This window comes from Egretta garzetta, unplaced genomic scaffold (genome assembly GCF_000687185.1).
Source record: "Egretta garzetta isolate BGI_Z169 unplaced genomic scaffold, ASM68718v1 scaffold46, whole genome shotgun sequence".
NCBI classification, from domain to species: Eukaryota; Metazoa; Chordata; class Aves; order Pelecaniformes; family Ardeidae; genus Egretta; species Egretta garzetta.
In genome coordinates, this window is record NW_009260268.1 from 9,551,454 (window position 1) to 9,563,321 (window position 11,868).

General features: G+C 42.5%; 1 protein-coding gene across 6 annotated transcripts in view; it reads right to left on the reverse strand.

Moving 5' to 3' along the window:
• The window catches only part of TMEM165 (transmembrane protein 165), a 13,794-nt gene extending 1,981 nt beyond the window's left edge, over nucleotides 1-11,813 (reverse strand). For 2 of the 6 annotated variants that reach the window (XM_035897802.1, XM_035897800.1), the window contains exons 1-6: nucleotides 11,763-11,813; nucleotides 10,322-10,547; nucleotides 7,574-7,749; nucleotides 6,610-6,792; nucleotides 3,942-4,047; nucleotides 1,433-2,438 (exon numbers count right to left, since the gene is read on the reverse strand). In XM_035897802.1, coding sequence (XP_035753695.1) covers nucleotides 2,362-2,438; nucleotides 3,942-4,047; nucleotides 6,610-6,792; nucleotides 7,574-7,749; nucleotides 10,322-10,547; nucleotides 11,763-11,801 — 807 coding nt within the window. In that variant the 5' untranslated portion in view covers nucleotides 11,802-11,813 and the 3' untranslated portion in view covers nucleotides 1,433-2,361. The other 4 variants (XM_035897803.1, XM_009642386.2, XM_035897801.1 and 1 more) reach the window with 4 other exon arrangements.
• Between the last annotated feature and the right edge of the window lie 55 nt (nucleotides 11,814-11,868).

Sequence of the window (11,868 nt, forward strand, 5' to 3'; positions counted from 1 at the left end):
CCTCTGTGCAGTAAATAACAAAGTGTACCTTGCCATCGAATCTCAAACTATTGTCGCAGTTACCACTGAACTTTGTTAACTCACTGTTTTACACCAATAAACCACATTATTTTTGCCTCCCTCTTACTCCATCTGTGACACCCCCGAACCAGCCAACAGCCAAGAGACACCCAGGGTGCAAGTGCTTTGAGACACAGCTTCCAAAGCTTTTACTGAAGTTTCACGAGCTATTTAATTTTATAACAGATTGCCAAGGGCAAGTCAATGTTTGTGCTTTAAAAAAACTAAGCAAAGACCACTACTGGAACAGACTCCTGCCTGCCTGGCTAGCGCGAGGGAGAGGCCAAGTCCATTGCTGTGGCTGGTCCAGAGCGGTACGTGGCAGCACACGGACGTCTGTAATAGCAAAATACAAACGTGGAAGTTGCAGAGATTTGTTCTGCAGCTTTGCACTCCCCCCCCCCTACAAGCAACACATTAAATAGCATCATTTTCCTGTCGCTCCAAACCGTTTTCATATCAAAACAGCACACAGAAAGTTTGGAAAGCTGCTACATTAGAGCACGGCCAACTGGTTTGGCTTTTTTGATTTTGAGCAAGAATTTTCAGCAGGATGAAGTGTGGCACCACAGTGACTTCACCCAGGACACACCTGCAGGGCCCACTGCAGCCCAGCAGCACCACTTTGGATTAATACAGTGAGCAGTTGTCCAGCAAACAGTTAAGTTTAGGCTCTTCCCTATTTTGGGTTCCCTGTTCCTGCCCTGTTTGAACATGACTTCTGCTACAAATCCGCTCCACACAGGAGCTGAAGCCAGGGACAGAGCATGTGTTTCCAGGCTGCAGGAAAGGAAAAGGCTGCAGGTTCTGGCTACAAGTTGTTGTTCAAAAGAATAACAAAAACAAAAAACCAAAACCAAACCAGAGCACCAAGCCCAGGCAGCGCCTCACCTCACAATCAGCAGCGGGACTGCCAGCAGCACCCTTCCTTCAGGCCAAGCCATGAACACCCAGACCTGGAGCCTGAAACTGTGGCCCGATTCCATACCCACTGCGCAGGACAGGTACCGTGCCGCTGCCATCCCAAAAGAGTTTGAGAAATGTAGCATTTAGGGCGTTTCTGGGCAGAGAAACCCAAGAGGAAGATTAGGGCCTGCTCTGTTTGTGAGCTACAAATGGAACAGGCGAAATTGGTAAAGCTCCGCGTTCCTTTAGCTTCAGTAAGGCAGACTCAACGCATCAGAAGCCCTACCTTCTATCTTACAAGACTGCTGCTGAGTTATTTAAACCGTCAGCTCAGAATCCAAATCATCACCGAAGAGCACAGCAAAGCACGTATTTCGGCAACCCATGTACCTTCAGTGGTCAACACTTTCCAAGTCTTTATAACTGGCATTTATAACAGTACCCAAACTTAGTAAACTTTCCTCACCTTAAGTACATAATCACTAGGTAAAGCTTTGTGGCAGGAATGACGGGAACCATCAAAAACAATACTGAAAATAGCTCAAATGGAGACACGATGTTTATTAGTACTCTTCCAGATTACATTTCTATTCCTAAAAAGAAAAATAGGAACACATCTAAATCTAAGAATTCCATTACTGTTTGACCCTGGGAATGGAACGTTGTTAAGTTGGACCACTTTATTACTTTCCATATACCTTAATGTTTCAAAATTTAAAAAAAAAAAAGTCAAATAATGCTCGCTCCAGACAGATTGCATATTGAACATGGTAGGTTGTTAATCACCGCACATCAATTTCCTGATAAAAATCCCTGATTAAGAAGTTTTCCCTCTAAATTAAATTTATAAAACTCTCTGTCAGTGGCTCAGCCACTCAACGGTACAGGACCTGCCCCCAGGTTTCTTGTTGCTCAGGTTATCCAGCCTCGGGCACACCCTGGAACCGAGGCCCTTGGAGGTGGGAGCCAGCAGTTTCCTCCTTAGCAGCATCTGTTGAGCAACACGGAACAAGACACTGTCCGCTTCGAGAAGCCTTAAGAACCAGCTCTTGAAGAAACAGGAAAGGTGGCCACGTGTAACAGAGGAAGAAAAGAGGAAGCCTCAATAGTTAGTAGGTCCTCAAAACTCAGCTGAGCCAGGTCCAGCAAGCAAGAAAACCACGCAAATCCCAGCAAGGGAGCAGGCACCACAGAGTAAACAAACCAGACAACAGGCAGATCTCCACTGCAGAAGCTGTCCATAACTGCGTCAGTCCCATGAATCATTTGCTATAAAAAGTTCAGTGTCTCATCTTCAGTGCTTGTTTAACTATAATTCTGTACATTATATACAAAAATGCACAAGGATAGCTTGATGCTTCCAATCCTTGCTCTTCTGCAGTGATGAAAAAAATCTTAAAAACCAGAGTCTGGACTTATAAATAGTGCAGAAAATGCAAATGCCAAGAAGACAATGCCTCCTATGATTGTCACTGAAAAGAAAAAACAAACCAAAAAAGAAATTAGATACTGAAAGTTAAATCTCTCCCATGACACAGTATAGATTCTGTTTTTTTTTTTTTTAAATGACTGATTCCCAAATAATCTTACTTTAAAATTTGCACTGCCAACAGCGGACATTGTTTCTCGCTCAGTGTCAGGATGCGCATACGCCACCCCAGTGCCCAGCTGCATCTACAAGAGCATGCTCTGGTGCTTGGACGGAAGCTCTGGTTTACTCTTCCTGCTTTAGCTACTATAAAACAGGTTGATGCCTGCTGTGGAATATTTGGCTGTGTAGGGGAAAATAAGATACAATATTCTCACACTGGAGCAAGCCATCAGTTAAGAGTAACATACTAATTAGCACTTTTTGCACAGTTTAGGTAACCGTACCGAAAGAGGTAATATCAAAAACATTAACTCCTCGCAATGGCCACAATCTGCTGGAGGCTGGGACAGCATTCCAAGAAGGCACTACTGTATTTGGATTGTTCTTTTACTCTTCTCTACACAAGCTAACGAGCTAGATGGATCTGTGGTGTAGCCTGATAAGGCAATTCCTGTGGCCAAAGATCCACCTTGAGCTTATTAGGAGCGTATTAAATCATTGTCAGACTAGCACCTCATCATCAATTTCCTTGGGAAACAACCAAGACTGAGCACGTGTTTCACTTTTTGCAGTGAAGTTGTTTTTTCACAACCTCTGCAACTACAGAACAAATATTCTGAATGAGTATTTATAGGAAGCAGCTTCACAGAGTCCTTCCTGGGAGCAAGAAATCTCACTTCAGCACAGGCCTGACAGTTGAAACACGCTGCAACCTAATCTAAGGAGATTAAAAAAAACAACCCAGTGTAACCTTACTGGTACTTCCTGTTACAGATAGCAGGTAGGATTAAAAAACCCCACATTTATGCCACACTGAGTAGCTTTTATATGGCCAGTGTAACTTGTAAGTATGAAGTTGTCTCATCCCCCTGAAGGTCTGCACTCAGAATTACAACAGAATTTCTATTACCCGCTGTCGAACAATACATACTGACTATTCAAAATGCTGTATTTCCTTCCTCTGGCCTCCTTGCTAGCCAACAGAGAAGCAAAATGTGCCTCACCTGTGTCCACCTTTACACCTACAGCTACAATACCCATTTTGATTCCTTAATCACAGTCAGTAAACCATTAATTTCAATTAAGGCCAGACTCCTTGAAGCACCCTGTGCAGGGTGGCAGTGCGTGCTCAGGCTCTGTCTGGGGCAGAAGGGACATGCAGCCGCTGGGAACAGTGCAGGGTCACCCCCCCGAGGGGAGCTGACTACGGGGTGGGAGGGAGACGGGATGGAAGACAGACTCAAAAATAACCCCACCCCCCCAAAAAAAGGTTTTGGGTTTTCCTAAAGTTTTGAGAAACACTGTTCCCAAGCACACAGTCATTTACAGCACAGACATTACCGGCATTAATGCATTTTTTTGGCTGGAGTGAGTTTTCACTTACCAGTCCTAACAGAAATTTTTTGTGCTATCATTCTCCCTCCGATAACTGCTAAACCAGTGCACAGGCAATGTCCTACTGTTCCTCCAACCGCCACACCGTAGGGGTCCTGAGGAAAGAAAAAAAAAAAAAACCACCAACCAGAAGGGAAACATCAGCACAGCTGAAAGCCCTCCAGTCCCATGACAGCCTCCTGCCATGAAGGAGCAATGCCCCAGTTCCCGGGTTGCACACTGTCAAGCATGGGGATACTCTCCGGTGCTTTCTCTGCTCCACTATCCATCACCACCTTAAAGACCAGTAAGAGTGTACGTCAGCTAGCAAGACAAGACTTAAATCTAAATCTGTAGGAGCATATGGCATGTTTCAACCAAGAAGCATCTTCAAGTCATTAAATATAGATCCAGAAATCGCTCTGCTGTACTTAAACAACTAAGCAACCTCTAGAGGGAAGATGGCAGCTGTTGAGAAACACAATATGCATCAGCTGGAAGAACACCAACCTAATTATAAAGAAAGAGAAAAATAAATCCACAAACCGCAAATGAAAGCTTTCGGCAGCTAAAACATTCCAACTCCTTTGTCCAGCTTCAACAAGTTTGTGCTCTACATGCTCCCCCTGCCAGCCATCCAAAGAGGGAATTATGAAAGAATTTAAGTCCAGAGGATAATAAACTGTTTTCAAAGTTTACTGTCAATGACAGCTTTCACATCACGGCATAACAGCTTCTCAATGTGTGAACAAATCTACTACGTAAAGAAGTTTCTCAGATCTACTCACAACTTACACAGTTAAGGGCAGCATGTGTATTGAACACCACATAAAACAGAAGACTTCAGCATTAGAAACAGAAATCAATCTTTCAATGACCGATGAAGAAGGCCAGGTAGGAGCATGGCTTTCTGCTGTACAAAGATGAATGACAGAAAGTGGAGCTGAGTCCCCTGCACATCTGAGTGAGACTTTTAGCAGGAAAAAAGCTGCTGCCTTCACATGAGGAACAGGCAACCAGCAGAACTACCTAGGAAAAGACACAACTGGCCAAGAGAACCAAAACCACATGCCAATGAGAAAAGGTGGTGAGCACCGAGCAGAGCAGAGGCAGGAAACCACCAAGAAGCATGGGTCGGAAGCAGGGCTGTGCCAGCAGAACACACACACCTCCAGGATCAGGAGCAGGACTCAATGTTCCTGGAAATGCCTGTTTCCCTGCTGCCAGCAGTTACTTGTACAGCCCCCACTGGCAGAGGGTAGATCTCACCCCCGATCCCATTCCCCAGAGCTGTCCCTGGAAGGTCAGAAGTTGCGGCAGCTTCCCTCAGCGTAGCATCTCCAGGAGCAGAAGTGCTCAGACACAGCAGCCAAGGCAAAGCCAGCCTAGTAGGATACTATGGAGTTTCCTTTTCTCTTTCCATAAGCAGATGAACAATTCTTATACACAGCAAACTATTAAGGTGTAAAAATCAAGTCCTTTATTTACTATTATTATTTATCTAACTATATTATGAAACAAAGGGCTATAAAACAATCCCACAAGTAGAATGAAAAAAGATCCAGATCATAATCATTCACTGATTTTGAAAGCCAAGATCAAGACCTCTTCAATTCGTTTTTTTGTCATATTCTTTTTTGTAGCACAAACACTTCATATGCTAAAGGCACAACATCCTCGGTCTTTAGTTGCAATGCTCAGCACTTTGCAAATCAGACCACAGAGTCTGATGGGCACTTCCTAATGGGACACTCAGAAAACGCAAACCAGAAGTCAACCACCACCCGTGAAAAGAGGGGCTTAAGCAACTTGCCTAGCACCACATAAAAACTTGGGCAGAGGCAGTAATAATTCCTCGTTTTCCAGGATGACATGTAACTGCCTGAACAAAGAGATCATCCTCATCCTGCTGTTCCCTGCCTTGTTAGCTCCAAGCACCTTCCCTGCACTGTAATAAAGACAAGAGGTTCCTACAGATTATTTCCTTCATTATGCAGCCCTGATTTACCCCTAGGGAAGGTCTGAAAGTGCACTGAAAGAAGCATGAGTCCTAGGGAAAAAAATGTAAATTATCTTGATGCATGAAAGAGCACAGGCAAGCTACTTATGTTTATTAAAAGGTTGACTATAAGCCTGAATTTTGCTTTAAATGTAATACAGTTATATACATTCCAATCACCATGCTGGATATAATTTAATTTACAGTATTACTCACTGCACAGCAGTTCAGAGTTTATTTTAGTTCTATCCACTGGACCGTATTCACTTAGGTTTTAAAAAATAGGTATCTATCTTTTTAACAGCTTTAAGTTTGCGAGCATGAAGGTCTCTTTTTAAAGCTACTGTATTAAAACAGTATGACCACACAGATCGGAGAAAAAGAGGTTCTGTAACATCTCTTGACACTGTAACAAAACCAATTGTATTCAGCTGCATGATATAAAACAACTATTTCCAGAAATGCCTGTGCAGTCCCAATCATGTAGCAACAGTTTTAATAATACACAGAGCTTCAGTACATTTATTTTCAGGTCTCGGCACAGCTGTAACGCTAAGTAAGGCACAGCAAGGCAGCAGATGTGAACCTGATACCTCCTGCAAGAGGATTTTGTGTCTCCCGCTTCTCTGCGGGCTACCCAAATTGGGCAAAAGAACAGCGGGCATTCTGCAACACTCACCTCTCTGGCGGCCAAGACTATGGTTGTTAATTGGGAACGATCACCCCATTCTGCTAAAAACGTTAAGGTAAAAGCTTGAACAAAGATTGGAGAAATAAAGTGTAGCCACTTCTTCTGAGGTATAGTGGTGCCTGGCCCTGATTCCACATCTCCTGGCCCGTTTAACAGTTTAGTTCTCTGAAGCTGTGGAGGACAAGGGGAAAAACAAAAAAACCAACCATAAGATTAGAAATGCCATCTAAACAACCCAAATGAAATACTTAAACTGTAAAGCTAGTATCTGGAATGCTATTAGGCACTGACTGCTGCATTGTCAATGCACTACTTATATTAGGACATCACTTTAAAAAACTAGCTATATACACCCCCACATACACCCACTTGTAATCACCTCTAGTTTCCAGTTACTGTCCATCTTCTACTGCTTACACTTACACAGCACATTTCCTCCTATTTTTAAAGCAGGGATCCCACTCTTCCCAAGTGGTGGCTCTCAAATAAGGATTTAATAAAATTAATGAAAAAAAAAATCTTGAAAGAGATAAGATTAATACTCCACACCATTCCTTAGAATGGAACCAGTATATTTAGAAAGTTATTACAACAGAGACCTTGGCTGCAACACTATAAAAACCAGCATTATTCTGCCTGAAAAAGAAATAAAAGTAGAGGCAAAACTGTTGATATTTTCTCTGCTCATAATGCATTTAAATAAAAAAAACAAAACCAAAAGGACTCTATGGAGAAAATCCTTATTTTCCTGAGAAGGCAGGCTTGCCACAGAACTGGAATCACCTGTTGAAACAGCCCCCAGGGGCCACTTCTGTCCCATTTGCCAGTCATTTTCTGTGTCAAATTGTCAATCACAGACACAGCTGATCACCCCAAACATGACACTGCCTTTCTGCAGCTTCACAGCTGTAACTATTTCATGGGCCATAATTCACAGCAAGTTTTGACTTACTTCCTCATCCTTTTTTTTAATTTCTGCTTGAACTTCCTCCAACTCTTCCTGACCCTCATCTGGACTCATTTTCAAGCCTTCCCGAAGCATTCGGATGCCAAAAATTGCAAACAGTGCCGTTGACACATAGTATGTGTACACACGAGGAATAACTGTGGTGGCATAGCCAAATAAAACTGAAAGAAAACAGATGTGTCATTTAAAAAAATAAGCATGAGGATCATAATTGTTTTTCCCACATCTAAGAAATGCTCGCTAGCAAAGTCTGCGATTCAAATACCCACCGATAAATAAATATTGCATCTTTTGTTAGTGTTACATATTTTATTTTTTTTTTTGGCAAGGTAACAACACTCTAGAAACTCCAACCATTACTGGTCATACCAGAGACTGAAGTCTATTAACTAACACACAGACAAGGCACACCAGGCAAAGTTGATGTGCTGCTATTCCCAAGATCCAGTCCAAGCAACATTATCTTTCCCATCAAGGATTATGCAAGCCCTGCCTTTCCCCAAGCATGCCATGAAACTATCTCCTGTAATCACGTTAGTCACGGTGTATACCGATTAATTCCATTTTTATATATGGCTACACGTTGGACAGCATCTCTTTCCAATCATTTCATTTATCAGATAAAGTTAGAATAAGGTTTTCTACAGGTTGAATCTACCAGATATACCCACAAATCATCCCACTGCGTGAATCTGTGCGTGTCTTCTTTTGCCAAGTGCAAATACCTGCACATTACTATTCCCTCCTCTCCCCACAAACACACAACATGACCAGCTTTGATCTTCCTTTGATTTAAAAGCACTGAGCCCACTCAAAGACCAACAGCTACCTCCACAGCGCATCTACTTTTGCAGATACCAAAGCTGATCAAACTAAGCCAAAACTAGTTCTCAAAGAAGAAATATGTATCCAGGACAAAGTACTTGCTTCTTTGTCACAAAGTAAGGCTAGTTCACCTTTCTGGACAAAAAAGGCCTGTAATGATCAGAGGAAATTAAGAACTCCACACCTAACATTTAAGGCTGCTTAAGCCATGCACTCGCAACTGTTTCTGTTGTTTTATTCCACACGCAATTAGCTAAAAGGAAGCATGTTACCATGTGTATCTTCTTGCACACACTTTTCTAGTTGAAAAATGCACTCCGAAGTTACTGCGTAATCTGGAAACACTGCCACTACCAAAAGTAAGATTATGAGACCAAAAGTAATCAGGCTGTACTACTAGAAAACATGGCACATACATATATGAATAACAGTATTAGTTGCGCAGCTAAATGAAAAAGGAGTTAAACTAAACTTCGTTTTGAAGACTGAAAATCCTACAGTAAAGCAATGCAAGAAACTGTACAAGAAGACTTTTTGGGGCATTACTTGCATACACAAGCACAGAAATAATGAAATAATCAGAATGATAAGGCAGCTTATTTTGTCATAAGGGTAGAACTGTCTCTAAGCACAGCTTGAAAAAACACCCCAAGTAGTGATTACTTGGAGCCAGGGAGCACATTTTCATGAAATCAGCATGGGCAAGAACCCCAGGAACTTCCAGACACAGCTTGTAAAAAACAAGGGCAGTGAAGAAAGGGAAGGAGAAGGAAAAAACCGGGAAAAGAGGAAGAAAAAAAAGGCTCCTTTCTGAAAAGGAAGAAATAGTTGAGAACCTCTAAACTGGGGGATAGAGTAGAAAAAAAAGCATTTATGAAAAAGTATCGAGAAAGATTTGAAGAAAGACTTAGTATAGAAAATGGGAGAGCTGTAATGGGCAGGAGAAAAGAAATGGCAAGATTTACAGGACAGTGTACCTGCAGTACTAAGTAACATTAAATGAAGCAGAAGTGGAAGAAGCATCAAAGACTAACATTAAGTGAGTAATAGAAGAAAGTCATACAATGCTATCGTTACACGCAGTGCAAATGGAAACTGCTCCAAGGCTGCAATAATAATTGCAGCAATATATACAGCAATAGCTAGACATCCAAAAGCTCTTCACAGAAACACTCACTGAGAAGCCTCAAGCCAGTTAGTCGGCTGTCTCCAGTGTACGTAAACTAATGAACACTATTTCAGTTATTTCTGAAATGGGCATTGCTAGAAATGAGCACACCTACAAAATTTTCGCTGCATCTGATATACCTGAAGGCTGCTCCATTTTACGATCACAGCTATGTAAGCACCCACAGCTCCAGGTTCCTCAAGTGCCACCTGACACCTCACATCCCCACCCCCAGCTCCTGGCTCTGTCAGTGCCACCCATCCCAAAGGATCACAGCAGAATGTCGCGACATCTTCCGCTTACGCAGCTCCCAGCACAAATCCAAACAGTTACACATACAGGGACACAAGTCAGACAAAGGTAATTTGTCATCAACTTAAGAATCTTTCGCCTTAGGAGGAAAAAATGGAAGTCACTCCCACATTCCCTATAGGCATGCTAATTTAAGAGGACCTAAAAATAAAAAGGAAACTAGTGGCCCAAAAATCAAAGGAAGTGCTTAGGCTCCCAATCCCATTCCTCTTCCTTAAACTCATAGTGAGGTCTAGGGAGTGCAAACACCTCATGACAGGTAAAAGCCTAAATATTCAATCTGAGCCATGATCCCCAGGAAAACCTTCATACTCTCCTCAAAACAGAAAACTACGTATACCTACTACTTTCTTTTTAATTTCAGTTAAGATTTATTGATAAGTATGTACCCTGCACATTTTAAGAGATGAAACAAAAAGAGTGCTAACCTGATAAACATGTCATCAGTCCCAAGGCAAGCATAGCACCAGCCAGTACAGTCAAACGGTTGTACCGCATTGCCATGATGGCTGCAATGAAGAAGGTCTTATCCCCCAGTTCTGATACGATGATGACCGATATAGCAGCCACAAATGCATGAATAAAGCCCAAATTAGTCTTGTCAGATGACTCTTCATTGACAATGTGAACCGGAGCAACCGGCGAGGACCCCTTCTGTAAGAGGTGGGGGGAAAGCAACAAAAACACCACTGGTTAATTAGGCATGAATAGTTAGTTTGCAGAATTACTGAGCCTTGTACTTCTCCTGTCATATCATACTGTGTCGTGTGACATTTTAAGCATTCACCTCATGCAGCATTAATGATCATTAACTTACTGGCTACCACCCGCCTCAAATTGCTGGTTAGGCACTTAACAAGAAGAGCAGATTGTGCGCCGATTATTAGAGCAGTACTTCACTGTGCACACTATTACCAGAACATGAGAACCACGATTACAACAAAACAGGGGGAAAAGCTGCTTTAGTTCAGCTCTAATATTGCTGTCTTTACAATCCTGGCTCTTTACTGTATGACTTTGACCAAACAAGCAATTTTCTGATATTAATACTGAGAATTACACTAAAATTGAGCAACTAGAATAGCTTAACAGAAACACAAAGTCCTTTCAAAAATTGTCAGGATCACTTTCCTCCCTTGCAGAATCTTTGCATTTCAGCTGCATTAAAATTTTACCGAGTTTTCACCAGCTTCGTCCATACATGCTCCACATTTGTTGAAAGCAAGCTTTAACACTTTCCAGTGGTGAAACCACACCAGCACACTCCAGGTCTCGCTTATTCACTGAAGTGTTTACTTTTGCAGAGATTAAGATATCTACAGTCAAAAGCAAGACCCAAACCAAGGAAGTCGATGTGCACGCGCTTGGCAAAAAAGGGCCAAGAAAGCTTGTTTCAGCACATCTACCAGCAAAGACAGATTGCAACGTGCTTTAAGAGGGTGACTTCCCAGCATTCTGCTTTTAGCAGTGCTGCAAGCTTTTGCGTTTGGTATTTAAAAGTTTGCATGCTCTGTGTAACACACGGTGACTCCCCGCAGTTCCTTCTACCTTTAGCAGTGCCATAGGTTTTGGGGGTTGATATTGAAGACCCGGCACGCTCTATATGCTCCATCAAGCCACGTGTTAATAAATTTTTTCATCCCTCTGTGCGACCACCCGGCACTTGGGATCCCCGAGCCGAGAACGCCATTTAAAAAAAAAGTTTTAACGCAAAGAAATTAAAAACTTAAATGTTGAGGGGGGGAGGGGGGAAACCCCCATTTTGAGTCACAACAAAGCCTGCTTTCGTCTGCTTCTGTGAGGAAGACCTGGAAAGGCTCGGTTCACCCCCTCAACATGCAAGCAAGCAGGGGGGGGAAATATACATACCTGGTGGGGAAAAAAAAAAAGCGTTAGCCCATTTTTCATGTGGGACCGAAATTCCCATCTTTTAGCAGGAAAAGGGAAAGCTGCAGGGCCACCGGAGGTGGCCCTG